At 32.3% G+C, this 18524-nt stretch overlaps 1 protein-coding gene across 1 annotated transcript; it reads right to left on the reverse strand.

Annotated features, from left to right (window-relative positions):
- Positions 1–10496: 10496 nt before the first annotated feature.
- LOC150093075 (very long chain fatty acid elongase 7-like) lies at positions 10497–16418 on the reverse strand. Its single transcript, XM_090414148.1, has 5 exons — positions 16364–16418; positions 12954–13144; positions 11959–12039; positions 11517–11573; positions 10497–10673 (listed from the first exon to the last, which is right to left on the reverse strand). Exons 1-5 carry the CDS (start codon positions 16416–16418, stop codon positions 10497–10499), a joined length of 561 nt encoding a protein of 186 aa, XP_090270274.1.
- Positions 16419–18524: the final 2106 nt, after the last annotated feature.

Here is an 18524-nt window from a genome sequence, read left to right on the forward strand (position 1 = left end):
TGTGCATTTTGTAGTTCTTCTCATAAATCCCATTTCGCTTGTTTTTATTCTTTGTTTATCTTGTTTGTTTATTGCCTAAATTTCACTGCCATATAATAATGTGGGCACTGCTAAAGCATTGTATATTTTCAAGCGTGTTTCTTTTTGTACTATATTTGGATTGAGTGTTCTATTTATCAGGCCTATAATCTATAAAATTTTGAAATTTTTTTTAATTTTATGCCTTTTTCTCCTTCATGATATTTCACATCCAAGATAACTGAAAGTATTTATCTCTTCTATTATTTTATTATTAATAACTATTTTGCTTCTAATTGGAGTTTGTCCACAAAATACCATTGTTTTAGTTTTATCTATGGACATTTTCATTCCAAACTGTTCTACTATAATGTTTAAATTATATATTGCTCTTTGTAAATTGTCTTCCTTACTATTATTAATTATTATTATTATTATTATTATTATTATTATTATTATTATTATATTACCTGATCATCTGCCAATAATAGCGTATTTATTTTGTTATTCCGGGAAATTTCTATACCTTGATTATTTAGGGTGTTCCACTGTATTAATATTTCATTAATATAAATAATGAAAAGTGTGGAGTCAGAGGACATTCCTGGCTTACTCCTTGGTTTATAGATTGTTTTTCAGGGATTTTTTCATTTATTTTTATTTTTATTTTATTATCTTTGTATATATTCAATATCGCGTACAGTAAAATATTAGGTATACATATTCTTTATAATATATCAAACAGTATATACCTTTTTGCTTTGTCAAATGCTTTTTCATAATCTACAAACAAAAGACGAGTTTCTAAATTAAATTCTCTTCTTTTTCTATAAGTAGTTTTAAACAAAATGCTGCATCCATTGTAGAGTGTCCTTTTCTAAATCCATTTTGACATTCTAATAATATTTTTCACTGTATAGGTTCCGTTTTTTTCGTTAAATATTCTACTGTATATTTTGTAGCATGTATTTAATAAATTAATACCTCTATAATTAGCAAGTTTTGTTTTATTCCCTTTTTTAAATATAGATATTAGTGTCCTTGTATTCTATTCTATTGGTAGTTGTCCATTTGTATATATATTATTTAAAAACTTTCATAATTTTTGATGAAATGTTTTTCCAGAAAATTTATACAGTTCGGAGTTTATCCCATCTGCTGATTTGCCATTTTTTATTTTATTTAGGTTGTCCTTTAATTCTTTCATTGTTATTATATCATTTGAAGTATTTTGTAAGTTTCTGGTGTAATTTTTATTATCCGTCTAGTGGTCTGTAAAGTAATAGAAGAATTATTTTGATTAATTTCACAATTTATATTTGTAGTTTCTTTTATATCTGCATTCATGTGTTTTAGTATTTTGTACGCACTGGGTCTTATTTTGTATGTCATTTAGCTATGATACAATTTTTCGCAGCTTTCTCTTTCTGGTTTTTTGGCTATTGCTTGTCTTTTTTTTTATATTCAATTTCATCTCCTTGTTTTTTGCTACTTAACCATCTTTTAAAAGCCAGGTTTTTATTTTCAATTATTGTAATTTTTTTTATTTTTATGATTTTTTTATATGTTCCTAGACTTTCATATGTTGCTGATGCAATCATTTCTCTTATATTATTCCATTCTTTCTCAATGTCTTCATTTTCTTGTATTTTTTAAGTAGTTATTAATCCTCTGTTGGTATAAATTTCTTATACTTCAATCATTTAGTAGTCTTACTTTGTAATTAGATTTTGTTTCTCTAGTTTGCTTATTTTTTGTAACGTTTGGTGTCAACCTTAGTTTTGCCTGTGCTAAATAGTGATCTGTGTCGATTTCTAGCCCTCTTCTAACTTGAACGTCTAGGAAGAGGTTTGCTGCTTTTTCATTTGCTATGAAGTGGGATATTATTGATTTTTGTCCTCTTTTATATTTTTATGTTTGTAAAATGTATTCATTATTTTTTAAATTATTATACAGTATATTATATAATCAATGAGTCGCTTTCCATTTTTGTTTGCTGTTGGTTTTCGAAATATTTGTATATTATTGTTAATTTTTTTCATTCCTATTCTGGCCTTAAGATCTCCGGCTATAATTATATGATCTGTTTTATTTAATTTTTCATATATTCCTTGTAACTGCTTGTAAAATTAATACATTTATTCTTCTTTTCCTTCCATAAATTTAACAGTTGCATTCTTTCATTCCAGTATGCATAATGAGTTATTTCGGCTGGTATAGCTGGTATCTCGGCTTTGCCATGCCATACTCACCAATGTGAGCCCTTATTATCCCTAAATATTCATAAATAAATATTTCTTCTTTTTTTTTCATATATGGCAAGAAAATGAAACGTGATTTCAAATTTTCTTGCGAAGAATTTTGTCGCGATTAATTTAACACGATGAACTTCTGCCACGATGAATTTTCCACGCGATGAATTGTCTCGCGGTGAATTGTCGAGACACGGTTGATGTTGTTTATTATTTATGTATTCATTATTCGAGGATTGTTATTTATATAAATAAAAAAATTATTATTTATATAAACAACAAATCGTGATTTTCGCGATTTACCGCCGAATCCTTGAGAATGGCTTCAGGAAAAACTGGCTGAGAAACTTTGAACTATTATAAACTGAAGTCGGATCAAATGCTTTGTTATTCATATGCTTTCCTTTCTTCATACTATCCCTTGTCTTTGAGTTGCTATTTTCGATAAGCGATGTTGGCACTGAACAAGCGCATGTTCTGAGACCACTGCTGTTACGTATTTATTATTATTATTATTATTTATTATTATTGAATATTATTTATTCAAGACCACTGGGGAGTCAATGACTCATCAAGGGAGCTACATGTCATCCAAACCGACTGACATATCCTCCCTTAACATAACACCGTGTTATTAAAGTACCAGTAGATATTTTATTTATTATTATTACGAAATACCTCCACGGAGTCCAAGGATTTCTCGCTGGAGGGCTCTCTACTTTACTTCGCTTTATTATTATTATTGTTAGTGTAATGAAATGATCATCAGGTGGAACAGAAACTTCATCGCACCTAAAGTAAACGTAACCAGTCATCTATTAATGAAGAAGTTGTCTTCGGTGGTTGAAATACCTGTATGATGCACTGACGTCTTTTCCTGGTCGTAATTAAGATAATACAGCAAGAATAAAAGGAACAGTTGATGGACACGAGAGAGAATATGCATCTGTATATAGACACAGGAATGCAAAAAATGAACGGATAGAACAATATGAGGAGAGTTGGTAATCATTTCGTTTAAGAAATAACGAAAATATAAGGAATGAATAGTTGTATTTTGTGGATTCCTTATGTGTTCAAATTCCTATGAAGAAGTTTATGTATCTTATTATTGTAATTTTTAATTGTATTATGAATGAAGTGGAGATGGAAATCTGTCGAACTGACAGTCATCAAGTGATATGCTGGACCGTTCGATATTTGTTGTTGTCTGTTTCTGTGCTCGATAGCTGTGGTTTATGAATTAAATTGGTAAGGTTTTGTTACTCGTTTCAAGTTGTAACTGAATATACTAGAAGCAGAGCATCTATTGAAGACACAGTTATGGGTTCACATTTTCTATTGTGATTGTGTGACGATAATGTATTGCTGCAGTTTCCCTTAATGAAGTTAACACTTGATCAGAAATTTGTGTTTTGATTGTCTAGAACTGATTGTCAGTTCTAGACAATCTAGAAAATTTTGTTCTAGTTCTAGAAAAGTTTGATTGTCAACATACACTGAAGGGAACATTTACATAAAAAACACAATATACACATTTACAAACACGTTTTCGAGGTGATAATGAAAAATCAAATATCCTTTCTACTTAAAAAGAATCAAACATTCAGTCTGATTCACCACAGTCTTTCCCCTTTAAGAAGAATGCGATGGGTTTGATTGGAAAACCCTCATGCAATTTTGCATAATACTTGCTATAAACAGAAGATGACATGTAAAATGATTACCTGAATATACATAAAAAAAGATAATTCAGGTGAGATATTTTAATGTATCATACATAGCAATTTAGGGACCATAGGATAAACAGTAATATTCATTGCTAGGGGAAAAATAAAGATGGAACTGCCCAAATTATTTTGACACTTTGGGAAGGAAAAAACAACCGGTGATAGCTGTACAGCGAATTTCAGATGTTCAGCGTGAATGATAAAAGGTGTGATGGTAGATGTCGCCAGATCGACCTCCAAAAAATGGCTTTTCTTCTCAGTCTTAGGATGGAGTTAAGCGGAATATTTCAAGAAGAAAACACATTTAAGTTGCTATACTGCTGAGATCCCCAACCGTTAATTGGTGAAGAACAAATATGGATTCCGCCACTCTTAACGGACTTCCCCACTAATTTCACGCACCTTTAGATATATAGGCCAAGGAAAGATATAAGCAAACAGAGGTGGTTGTTGTTGTTGACATATCCATGGATATGTTAAAATCTGACATTGTAGCCTTGAATCGACTATTGTGTGGTCTCTCTCAGCCGCTCCCTTCCGTTTTTTTCAAGTGGATTGCAAACATCCTCTCTGTGGTCGTTCATTGCATCTCATGGGGCATGGTTCCCTCTCGTCTGATTTTTCCTGGAGTATTTGTGGGTAATATATATATATATATATATATATATATATATATATTACATAAAAGTGTCGTATAAAACTGTAATTATTATGCTATGCCATGTCACAAGGCAAAATCATTTCCTTTATAATTTATAATAAATTTTATCTTCAGGAAACATCTTTAATAGTTTTGTGACATGCTAATTAAAGTGTGATCTCTGTGTGGAGTTCCTCAAACGGATTAAATTACAATCTTCTGAATTTCCTTAATGTATCGTCTTTCGTAATTGTTTTGGAAAAGGATAATGCAAATGAAATTCAATACAATATTACAAAATAAGTACAATAAAAATAAAACCTGCGTAAGTGTTCCTCATTCGTTTTTTGTTTCTGAATCTTCTTATTTTTGTTTCTTGTTTTCGTTTCCAGCTGATCTCTGTATGTCTCCCCAACAACTGCTTGCTTCATAGCATGATATTAACCTTCTTTCATTACTAAGGCAATTTCTTCAAAAATCCAACCGACAGAGTCATTATGTTTATAATGTACGTTGTAATAATCATTGAATACACCAGTATACAACATTGCATTCAACTGTATTTATACCATTCAACATGATTAATATATGCATTAAGCATATATGCCTTTTTTATATAGAGACAGGGACGTAAACATTGAACGGAAAGAACAATATAAAAAGAGTTTGAAATAATTCCCTTCACGAAATAAAAAAAAAATGTAAGGAATGAATAGTTTTATTTGTCGATTCATTATATGTTCAAATTCGTATGGACAAGTTTATGTATCGCGTTTGTATTTTTTTAGCAATGATTGGATGGAAATCTATTCTCCGTTTGTGGAACTGAAAATATTCGACTGTTCTATATAGCATATAGAGACCGATGTATTAAAATACGGGTACCCATCACTGAAACAGACAACAGCTACACTCTGATCAATAGCAATATTTTAGCGCATGTAAAAACGCTATGGCAATGGTCTAAGCAATTTCAATTGAAATTACTCGGACCATTACCACCATTGCCACATTGAGTGTTGCAACCCGTCAATATAAGACATGGATTGGAACCTCTTCAATCCAAAGTGTGTAGCATATGCAACAGCTGTGTTACATAGCTCTTCTATGTGGAACAACTATGTCTCACAGCTATGTACAGATTTACCGATATTTCCTGATCCTAGAGAAAAACTAGTTCCCCAAATAAGTCCTTTATATCTCCAGAGAGAGAGATTTCTGTCACTTTCTCTCAATTTCATAGAACTACACCTTTAAAATGCCTTTTCGAAGTGAGAATAAATAGAAGAAGAAAGGTAATTATTCATTTCGTGTTTGGTTGCAGTTTTTGTATCGACAACCATACTTTAAGGACGCAACAGTGTGCACAGTTACAGTGAAATTGACTTCGATAATCCTCACTGGAGAATCAAATTAATCTATGAAAAACATTTCACTGTCCTGAATACGTACAGAAGGTTGATTCAGGTACGCTATTAAATTTATAATTCGCAACATTTTGCATCAATGGAAAGCAAGTAAAAATAGTTCTGGGGGAAACAAAATAAATTTGGAATAGTTCCGATTTGGAAACTTTTTGGACAAATGTTTTTTCGTAAAAAGGACATTCTCGAGAGGACCAAATTTTTTATTGACTCCTAAGGGATCTCTGTGATTTGAAGAGTCTCAAGAAAATTAATATTTATCTCAGTTGAAAGCAGGTTGAGTGAAATGTTGGACACAACTAGAAAAGCAGTTCTCTGCAATAAACAAGTACTAAACTAATGCTGTACTCTAGGGAGAAGAGGAAATCTGTTTTCTGAGCAGTATTCCATCCACTTACATCCAGTAATTCAAGTAATCTGCCGTACTGCTTTACACAATTTTACAATGTACCGTCTGAATTTCAATTCCCTGTCCACTATGACATCCTTGATATTCAAAATCTATGCTATCCCTCATTTGTAGTGTTGCAACCCGTCAATATAACACATGGAATGGAACCTCTTCAATCCAAAATGTCTAACTTTACACTTGTGTTGCCCTTCCTCACTTAACAACGTTAGCAAACACTTGGATATCACCATCAAGTCATCTCCAATATCAATAATATGCAAACTGAACACACCTACTCACTGGGTTAACTACTTTATTACACATTTCAACAATATCGTGTTCAGTTTTTCATATGTTGTAATCATGCAATATTCTGTCAAATGCTTTTGCATAGCCCAACAATATATAGCACTGTAATTTTTTAATATATTTAGTATATGGAAACACGTACGGATAAGAAGATCTAATAGGCAAACTATTTATTTTGTTCTTTACATTTTGCGAAATGTGCTAAATATGGAACTCCAAAAAAGAAAGTAAACTGACACCATTTGTTTTACGAATATTCATTATTTATTTTGCTATTCGAACATAAAGAATATGTCTATTAATGACACATCAGTGTCTCTATCACATATAACAATCTTATCTCAATTTACTAAAGTGGTTGTAGAAAACTATTAATTATTATTTATTTATAGTTCTTGTCTTTCGGTATTGTGTTGGTCCATTTTGGTAATTGGATGAACCTGTAGAAACCTCTTTTACGTCTTTGTGTCTTGGAAAATTTACAGCAGGTGACTCATTCAAAGAATTGGAGGGATGTCGATTTCCTTGGAGAGGTTTGATGTAAGCCTGAAAATAAAAATTCATAAACAAAAAGAAATACGTTAAGCACAGAAATCCTTGCAGTGCACACACATCTGTGGGGTAACCACATTTCTGTATTACGGGGATCTGGAAATAGTAAAGAACCAGTAAAAAGAGCTGCACCTGAAATAAATCAAAACATCAACCATTAGTTTTCAGTATGAGAGAGAGCAGTGAATGAAATAAATTGTCTTTTAAAGGTTTCAATGAATTTAGATAATTAAATTTTAATAATCATCTATAAGACGATAACAGAATTTAATATAATCACGTGTATTTAAATTTGGTTACAAAACGTTTTCTTTAACCATATTTGTGGTATAACTAGTAATTCGCTGCTGTTTTATCCATATTGTTAGACTCCACATTCAACATTTTTTGTGCCGTTATAAACTAAATACGATTAAGTTCTTTTCCCTCCTTCACTTGCTTAGTCAATCCACCAAGTTTTTGTTTTCCTTACTCATCAGTCCATTCTATTCTCCATAGGTATTCGTAAGCGTTCATGTTTTAGTTTAACTCACATTTTTAACAATAATGTTATTATTATTGATAAAAGGTTCATTCTAATACTGAAGTAATATCTGGATCAGAACTGATCGATTCAACATACTCATCCTTCCCCCAGACATATATAGGCGAAGTGTTACGAACGTCCAAATATGATGTTCAGAATATCACATCTCAGGGATTAGCTAAAGTGAAAGTTTCGTTTTCATGAACAGAAAGAGAAGTATTCATTTGCCAGACCCTCCATTAGGTGTAACTTTTGCATATCCATGCTCCAATCATTCGAACTTTGCCTAAAGAGAAGTTAGGCCTGCTATAACCGGCCTAGTTGGCCGAGTGGTTAGCGTATCCGCTCTCCAGCCAAAAGGCTGCGGATTCGAATCCTGCGTGGGAATGGATGTTTGTGATTGTCTGTGAAAGTACTAGTGGTGGTAGTCGGCGGTAGATGGCGTTGGTGTTAGATGATGAAGGTAGGTGGAGTAGTGAGGCGTTGAGTTGTAGAGTAGATGACCTCCCTCGATGAGTCTTTGGGCTCCCTGGAGGAGTGATGTAATAATAATAATAATAGTAATAATAATAAAGATTCCTCTCCAACTTCTGCATATTCGATCTCAGCAAATTACAGTATCTACAGTAACTATCTCTTAAAATTATAGTCTTTAAACTCCTGACAGCCAACTTCGTCACCATCAGGAGGCTTACTAATAAGATGAATTCCGTTATTCTCGATTCAAGGAAATTTTTTATGCCTTCTATGCATCCACATTTGGATATGTGGAATGGAATAGAAAGATGTTTCTTTTAAAAGCAACAACTTTAAACAACCTTGTTTGCAGGTTTCTTTTTGAGTTCACAGTGTAATTTGGTAATGGATGTCTCTGTTCATATTTCCCAGCAATGCTGGTCCTCCACAGTTCTGTATATATAAAGGACCTTGTGCATTGCCTCTCTTATAATCTCTCTCTCTCTGTTTTTTTTTCTTATTTGACAAAACTTATAGTACACAATCATTCGATGATTTGAGATCTTCCTTAATCAGTTCTCGACATTGATCCACTTGCCATTTTCTAGTGAGATCAGTTCAGTGATATTGATTTTCAGAAGATAAACATTAACATTACTAATAATAAGTAAATCTCGCATCCGTCAGCTTTGGATATTCTCTACACGTTTTGAGTGGTACATCAAATCTCTTCTAAAAAAGACTTTAGACACTTCAAGCTGTCTTCTCTTATAGATGTTTTTTTGCTTATTTATATCATTTCTGGAAATACATTCGTGTAATTTATTCCTTTAAAAGCGTGCTTGAGATTATTACATAAATATGAATAGTTTCATTTGATTTTGGTAAAATAATAACACTGATAAATGACAACTGAAACTGACTAAATAAAGCTGATTTAGCTGAGAACTTATTTCGATCGGCAACATTATTACAAGCGAAAGAGAGAGGCCAAAGCTTTATACAAAATAATATAAGTCCTTTATATAGATTACATGAGAAAAAGTGCTAATATATAGCGAACAACCTAATTAAAGTGAAACCAAAAAAAAAATCAGTAACCGAGAAGTTCCTTTTTTTTGTCTGATTGGGACATTTTTAGAAATTTAATTTCTGCCTTTTTTATTTATTTTATTTTAGGTTTCCTACTCATAAGCAACGGCATGTTTTTGTCGTATAAGCATAAGATGTTGAGAGGTATTACTCCGAAACTTAATTAATAATATCGTACAATTTCCTGATAATATGTCGATGAGGATTTCTTACATTTGTTATGTGTTTTGGAAAGTGTCCACAACGATCAATTGTAGTTTTGTTTATTCTTGCTGTAGTTTTCTAAACTAAGTTTAGAATAAATGTTCCGGCATATTTAAGTATAAAATACTGACACAGTTTAAGCAGTATAACAATCTGGTAAATTTGGTTTTCATTCAGAAAAATGAAAATGAAAATAATAAATAATTCCACTGATTTCTTAAAACAGATCAAAAGTCTTTTCATTTAATCAGTGAAGAGAAATAAAGATAATCACATCTTTGTAGACATCATTTACTTACCATTTGTATCTGAGTGATGTATTTTTTCCATCCCAGATATTTTTTCACGTCTCCACCTGACGCTGTTAAACCATAGTATGCATACATGATGGTATGCACAAAGCTGTTCAGCATTATAGTTACAAAGGAACTGCCACCTGGATATAAAAGAAGATCTCTTAAACTTATGTAAGCATACTTCCTATGGTTAATATTTCATTAACTTTAAGAGAATAATTTGGGCTTTTTTCAGACGCTGAGAAATATTTTTTGACCTTGTTCTCGCCTATCTAATGTTCAAAAGCATATCTACATATAAAAAAACTAATAAAATACTCTAAAAATCGTACAATCAATTTAGTACAATCAATCTTAAACAGACTGATTGCACTAAAGATTCGTTCGCTTTTTCTATTTACAGTTATCGTTAGCATTATGTCTATATAAAATTTCTGCTGTGAAAACTATTTACAAACTTTAATTGCAGCATATTTCATTAAAGAATAAAAATTAGTTAAGGTATCTGCAAAGGAAAATCAAAATACACTGAATATTGCAGAATATTGCACATAATCAATTTTGACATAATTTTTCACCTCTGATCAGAAAAAAAATTGCTGCCATTCATAACTGAAAGAATAAACTAATTAATCGTGATGTTAAGAGTTTTATTAGTGAACGCAAAATAATCTCACCAGGAGCATATCTTACAGTGATCCAACACCCAATAAAAGTTCCTGTGTGATGTATGACGTGTAATTTACTGATGTGGTCGAATTTCTTTCTCAGAACAAAGAACATCTGAAAAGAAGTAAATGCTTTTTAAGAAAAACGTATTAATTCAGAATGATTATCATTATTACTGTTACTATTACTACTACTACTACTACTACTGGAGCACCTCAATTGGACTCACCTCAGGAGATCCCATTACATTTTGTCATCTATTGGTTTTTCACATTTCAAACAGATCTCTATATACTTGGACTTACGTTTACTTCCAGTCTTCCCTGGTATAAATACCTTACATTAGCAGCTTCCTCAGTATTCAAAAAAAGCTACGCATGCTCTGTCGCTCAAGATGCTATTTACATCTTACCTGCTCTTATTTTTATGTAAATTCCGAATCTGCCTATTCTTAGAGTAGTACCCACATGTTTGGCCTAATGCTCCTTAAACCTCTCTAAAAATTATTGATGCTGTTCCAGAGGAGAGCAATTCAGCTGATAGATGTTCCATTTCCAAACAACTACAACCTGCATTTCTTCAAAAATGTCAATAAACTTCTGTCCGACTCTTCACCTTGTTCCAACACGAGGCAATGATATGCTTATAGGCCCTTCGACCTATTGTTCGTGGTTAGAAAGTGAAAGAGTCGCAGATACCCTTTCCACTTCTATGTAAAGTAGGTACGCTATTTGGTAAACTTGTGTTTAAGCGGTTTCATCAAACATAGATTTATTTCATATTGACCAAATTAAGCAGAAGGTCGATTTTCCTGTAGTTGATTCAATGTGTTTTAATACCATTATAATAAAGTGTATTGAAAGCGTTTGTTTGCTTTATTTAAAAAAATGCTTATCAGGAAGTATAAAATACCGTATCAGAAAATTCCATTATCTAAATTAAGTATAAAATGCTTACCGTATCAGAAAATTCCATTATCTTGGAGAACATAAAAAGCCATGCCAACTTATTACCCTAAGAAACAGAAACATACCCTACATATGTTTGTTATTTACAATAAAATAAATAATTAATTAAATCTGAAATTTCTTACATCATGCAAATTGAGGCTCATGAGGTTCAAAATGAGGTTAATGTTGCAAATTTGTGTCCAGACATGATATTTCAAACTGAGATCTCACAAAATGGCAATCCTACATCACCTTTAGAATTCAAAGCAATTTAAATATATGGTATATAACTTTAAACTACACACATTTGGTTATAAATGCGAAAAATAATTAACTATTTACAATGATTAGCTAATTTTAAAATACCTTTTTAACATGATAAAACATTTCCTACTTACGACAAAATATTTATCTTTTCAAATAGATCTAAGACCAGTTACTTTACTTACTCTTTCATGTCCGCGAGGATGCTTTTGGTTAACTGGAGCGCAGAAGAATTGCTTGTATTCCAGCAAAAGTATGTACATGCACTAAAAGAAAACAAAAGTAAATATTAGGTAATCTGAACAGTTCAACTTATCATGTACTTCCATTTTTCATTCGCATTTCTATGTCATTTCTAACCACGAACAGTTGGAAACTTATAGTATATTTAATACTGGGTGGGCTAACGATTCCAAACATTCTGATCAATAGAAAAGACAAGAATTTCTTCAAGCTGCCAGGTATGTATTCATTAACATGATAGTAATCTTACATTTGCCAATATGTACTTTGTTTGATTATGCCTTGGTTCAGAATGACCCAAAATCGAACTTTATCTAGGACGTAGTAGGCTATTTCAGCTAAAGATGACTCAGTCTATGAGAATGTGTAATTCATCTTCAGTTGAAGGTAACGGAAAGAATTATTTTCCACTTTAATAAATTAACCAGAAGGATCCACTGGATTGAGAAGAAAAGAACACACATTGCCTTCATAGCTTTAGTTAATTCAAAACAACTGAATCCAGGCTGAACAAGATGCCAAAATCAAACCTTGTCGAAGATGAGGAGGTCTTCGTATGGGACGGATTACTCTATCTCACTTAACACAGTTGTATGTGAATGCCTTTGAAAGTTGCTATTTTAGAATGGGAATCATTAGCCAAATATTTTAACTTCGGAGTGCAGTTTAAAAAGATAGTGAACGAATAAGATAATCTAAGTGTTCAGTTTGACGCCGATCTTGATGATTACAGCAAAATACTAGGAATCCGAATCGAAATTAATCCAGTTTGTTTACCATAGTAATAGTAAGTTGTAATATAAAATTCTCTCAAATTATTAATGTGACTGCTCATTAGCTAGTGATTATTACACACACACGCACAAAGGGATTATATTTTCCTTTTAACACAATTTAAAGGCAGTTTATCTGAACCTGTATTAAAATGAACACTTACTTCCAATGTCATTGCTGCATTCAGAATTACCATTACGATGTTATACATGATCATCAGAGACCGTAGATTGTACGCAACTTTACGCTTCATCAGCAATGGACCGACAATCTTGGAAATCAACACATAGCACAAGGCGATGAGAAATATCGTATTGGAGTTGTTCATTAATGGATAGGCTTTAATTCGTTCATCTAGATAAGACAAGAAGAATGAATTCCAATTACAAGATATGCAGAAGAAAATAAATATCTAAATATGTGAATTCGTGCGGATTTAAAATTAAGTCCCAGCATGCGACAGAAGAAGCTACTTGTTGGACTGACTCAGTTGTTTCAATCGAATATATTTCAAGGATAAAAAAGCAAAATGTTTCGAAATTATATATTCAAAATAATCCCGATCTCACTAGATCAAATTAAGCCGGTTTGGTATATAGATTGTCGACCGAAATATTTTCAATACTTTTTGGTTTTAGTTTTAATTAGAGCATTTTATTATTAAAATATGGGTAAATGGCTAGAACTTATAGTAAAGTTTTGCACTAGTTGGATAGAATTTAATAAACATAACAGTCGTACTTAGGATCACTAATACATTTGAACAGTTCTGTCAATTTTCGTTCCCGTCTGGCTGTAGGGTCAATATTATTCACGGCAAATTCACACACGTAGAGCGCTTCGATCAATGGTTAACAGTTTGTTTATAAATACTGTACTTACACTTTTGTCGGAGTTTTTAAAAAATAAATAAATTATAATAAACAATAAAAATCATACGATAATTTGATAGAGATTTTAAACTTCGTAAAATTTTCAGATATCCTCATTTTCAGATTAATAATTGAAAATACTGAAAATATCGACAATCAATAATTCAAGTCCAAAACTTGAATTTTTGACTGTATGTACATTTTGGCTGAAACCAAAATTGGACGGACATCATGTACATTAATAAAATGCAATTTGGTTCGTCCAATAAAATTGGACGAACCGAACAATAAGTTAATATTTTTAGCTTGTTTGTTTGTTTGTTTATTGTTAATTTGCGAATATGCACACTTCAGGTGCTAAATGTAGTTAAAGGAATCTATACATAATTATAATTAGATAAACTATGTTCATAAATATTTTCAAGATCTTTTTCAAATGAAAATATTGGCATTTAGTCTGCTTTACATGTGATTCAGAACTATGAATAACAATTTTTGTTATTTTATTATTTTTTTTTATTTACTAGGTCTGAATGGGCTGTTGCTAGATTAACGTTGTTCCAGGACAAAGCACAAAAGTAGAACTTAGAAACTTCTCATATATCCTAGATAAAATGCAGGATGTTATTGTCCGAACAAAATCTCGTATTCAATATTTTCTGATACAAAAGTTATCACCGGCATATTTATGCCGATTTTTTTCCAAATTTCTACGAAGTTTGTTCACCCTTTAATAATCAAATACTTTGCTATACCTTCACACTGGTAGGATTATTAAATAGTTCCGCATATATTTTCTTCTTAATGTATCTCCAGTAGTTCGATGCAAACACTCTGTTCATCGCTTTCTTAGCCTATTAACTGATCTTTTTTTGTATTTGGTTTCCGGTGTGTTTCCATCTTCCTTTTTTATCCATATGTTTATGGGATGTAGCTGACCTTCTTCATAAACGTTTTCGTTTTTGAATCGATAAAAGAAATTTTTTAAACTTTTCAATTCGCACGTTGTACTTTTTGTTTCTATTCTTGTTGAATTTAGGCATCCTGATATTTCCTTAGCTTTGAGGAATGTTCTTTTGTTTCTTCACGTGTTATATTTTCATTACTCGCAGTTATTCCTAGGTATTTAGATCTAATTTACATCTGATCAATTCTTTTGCATTTATCGTTATTTTAGATTTCTCTGTTGATATTTGCATCTTAAGACCGCTGCATATATTTTAAAATCTTTTAAAATTTGATAATTGCTTTAGGAGCTCGTTTCCATTTCTGCAAGTACTACTACATCATCTGCATATCCCAACAAATTCAAGTTTACTTTTTTAATTTTTTATTCCATTTAATTTATGTTTCTTAAATTCTGTTATTATTTCTTTCATGATTATATTAAATACACACGGACTTAAAGAATCACTTTCATCTCTTTCTTTATAGGGATTTTTGGTGTATTCTCTTATCTTATTACATTCATTTTGTGTGTATAAGAGTGAAGCTAAGATGTTCTGATAAACACTTAGGACAAAAATGATATTAAAGCAACTGACATAACCACAAGAAAGAACATAACTTAAAACCCATGAATCCCCATATTTCATCAAATTTTAATAATTTGTCCGTTTTTTTTTGTTGTGGTTATATCAGTTGCTTTAATGTAATTTTTGTTCTAGGTGTTCATCACTTCTCAGTCTCCACTCATATATCTTTGATCATTTCAATTATTTGTTGTTTATCGTATTTTTTTAATGTTAGTATTTTTTTGGGCATCCTCTAATCTGATTCTGTCGAAACCCTTCTCTAAGTCAATGAAACAGATAAATATTTAATTGTAAAATTCTATTGCTTTTTCCTCCATTTGCTTTTTAACAATAGTGCGTTAGGTTCAGATTTTGTTTGCTTTTTAAATATTGGTATTATAATATTGATTCTTCATTCACTGGGCATCTGTTATTTCTTTAAAATATGACTAATTACATTTCTTGCGTTTTCAATCATTTCATTATAAATTCCTTCAGTTCCAGATTGTTTCCTATTTCTCTTGAGATAACTGATTGTAATAAATTATTACATATTTCAATTTTACTGTTTTTATTGGCAGTAATATTTATCGTGGCTTTATTTCTTCTTCGTCTTCATGTAATTTGGTAAAATAGTTTTCAAGGGTTCTCTTGCTATAATTGGGAAAATATATGAATTCACAAATGTATGCTATCTTTTAGAGTTTTCTGTGGAGTATAATTGAATTCTTCGATTTTTGATTTCGGTTTTCCTTGTTCAGGACTATGGACACTAATTATATTTAGTTTTATTTTGCAATTTTATTTTTATTCTCGGTATCCTTTCAAAGATTAGAGGCAAATCATGAATGGGGAAAACTACACATCCCTAAAGCGCCAAATCTCGAAGAACACAGTGGTCGAGATATGGATTCTTCACCCCACACAAGCTAATCCTGAACATTTCTCAGTATTTACTTGCTTTGGATCCCAGACCATATACCAGATTTCTTTTTTTTTTCTACTATTTCTTTCAGTGCAACATGAATGCTGTTTTCGGAGTGAAGTTTGATATCATGAAAAAAAAACCAAAACATTTCCTTCGATCGTACTGCTGAAAATAGTTGTTCAGCTGATTTACTCACTCACCATCTAGTATCTAATTTTGTAAGTTACAAAATTTTGCTTAAAACTGACTCTTGACTTACCTGGTGTGCTGAAGATTGAATCCAAAATGCTCATCGAATTCCAGGAATTGTCCATGTTTTCTAAATGTAAAAATGAAATATTGTGACTAATTTGAGGTGTCTAATATTGATATTTTTATGTACGTAGGCTGTTCAATAAGTAATAAGACTATATTTATACGGAAAACAGATTACCTTTAATCGTCATCATTTACATGGTCTTTTTCGAAGCAACTACCATGAGACGCGATGCATTTCTCCCAACGTTGCGTCCACTTCTTAAACGCATGTGAAAGTCTGTTTTTTGAGAGTTCTTTCAAACCGCCTCCGCAGCTTTTACACATGCTTTGTTGCTTTCGAAATGGCGGCCTCTTAGTGGTTTCTTGAGCTGAGGAAACAGCCAGAAATCGAACGGTGCGAGATCAGGACTGTATGGAGTGTGTGGTAGGATATCTGTGTTGTTCTTCTGCAAAACGTCCACTACACAACCAGCAATATGTGGCCTTGCATTATCGTGGTGCAATAAGAAGCCATTCTTCAGCAATGGACTTCCTTTTTGACGTGCTTGATGATAATCGCTGCTGTATTGATCATTGTGTCTGTGATGAACGGTGAAGGTCTTCCCTCACGTTCAAGATCTTCCACATTTTGCCTTCCTTCCTTGAAAGTTTTATGCCAGCGAAAAACACTTGCCCTCGACATTGCTTCATCGTGGAAAGCTTCGCGTATCATGTTAAAAGTGTCCGATGCCGATTTTTACAAACGCACACAAAATTTAATCGCATAACGCTGTTCCAAGGACGCTTCCATTTCGAAGTCTGGTCGCGGTTCGCAGGCGCTACGAAACAAGCTTGCATTTAGTCACGTGACACTCTGGCACATTAGCCCGTATCCGCCATCTATCAACCTCTTTTGTTAATACAAACAGCAACATTTCTTTATTCCACAGAAATTAATATTGTGATGAGTGGTTTCGCCACAGTAAAATTAGTCTTATTACTTATTGAACAGCCCACGTAATTCTCATTCATACTTTTAGTGCTGGGATGAGTTAATTTTTTTTTATATTTGGTTTAGTTTATAACTAATTCCTAAACAAACGTAGGGATATCAGATTTTATATCGAAACATCAAATTTATAATAGGGAGAATGCCGCGACAGCTAAGCTCTCTCTCTCTCTCTCTCTCTCTCTCTTTCAAAATGAGTGTTTCCATCAATGTTGTTTTCCTCACTCAATCCGTTTGCCACCATGGTGTTATATTCTCTACTACTTAAATCTAGAAGCAGATAATTTGGAGTGCTAACAGATAATTTATATAATACATGTGTATATAATGGAAAACAAAATAAAATGATGATCCAATTCGCCAGCCATTTGTTCTAACAACCATAAATGAGCAAAACCACGACTCCATATTTCGCTCTTTTAGGACTCCACGACTTTTTCACATAATTATTTCATTAATAAGAATTAATTTCTTTGCACTGATTTTTTTTCAAGTTCAATACTATTTTATTTCTTAAATTAAGGGGATATTAAATCCCACATAGTTTTAAAACCGAATAAGAAACTCAAAGATTGGAATCAGAATTCTTAGGAAAATACCTAAGAATAGCGATCTGAACCTCCCCCACCTTTGCAACGAGTCGTCCGGTATTGTACTACGTACTAGGATCACTTGCATTTGCTAACGCTAGTGTCGCCGATACTTTATAGTTTACTATATTCGGCAAGAAACTCTCTGATTCCAATCTTTGAGTTTCTTATTCGGTTTTAAAACTATGTGGGATTTAATATCCCCTTAATTTAAGTAATGTTTTCATTGCCGAAATGAAGCTTATTAGCTCTTTATATTTAAGTAACTTAATGGTTGCACCTGTTTGGAAAACTCGTTCGAAGAGTATATAAGTTCTTTTCGCTATACACTTTGGTATTAGGTCTAGCTACTCACTGATGAGATCCAGTTTGTGAGGAGTGCCCGATCCAGCGAATCTGAAAGAAAGCTGCATGTTCCAGTCCTGCTGTCAGAAGCTTTCAGCCTTGGTGAGAAATTTTTTTTTTAGTTATATTCTTTGTCCTTTCTTTTTGCATGGTGCCTGCTTGTAGTCTTCCGCCTCTACGTAGTGTAGCAGGAGACTTCTGCAAACCGGAACGCTTGGCCCTCGTTTAAAGGTCTATCC

Source organism: Typopeltis vanoorti, chromosome 24 (genome assembly GCF_054136105.1).
Source record: "Typopeltis vanoorti isolate ZY-2024b chromosome 24, IOZ_Tvanoo_1.0, whole genome shotgun sequence".
NCBI lineage: Eukaryota > Metazoa > Arthropoda > Arachnida > Uropygi > Thelyphonidae > Typopeltis > Typopeltis vanoorti.

Bases quoted from the DNA above. Each gene is read 5' to 3' on its own strand.
- LOC150093075 (XM_090414148.1), bottom strand. From the start codon at position 16,418: ATGGACAATTCCTGGAATTCGATGAGCATTTTGGATTCAATCTTCAGC. The intron at 13,145-16,363 runs GTAAGTCAAGAG...TGTCTTATCTAG, and splicing joins TTCAATCTTCAGCACACCAG to ATGAACGAATTAAAGCCTAT. The intron at 11,574-11,958 runs GTAAGTAAAGTA...TCTGTTTCTTAG, and splicing joins ATCCTCGCGGACATGAAAGA to GGTAATAAGTTGGCATGGCT.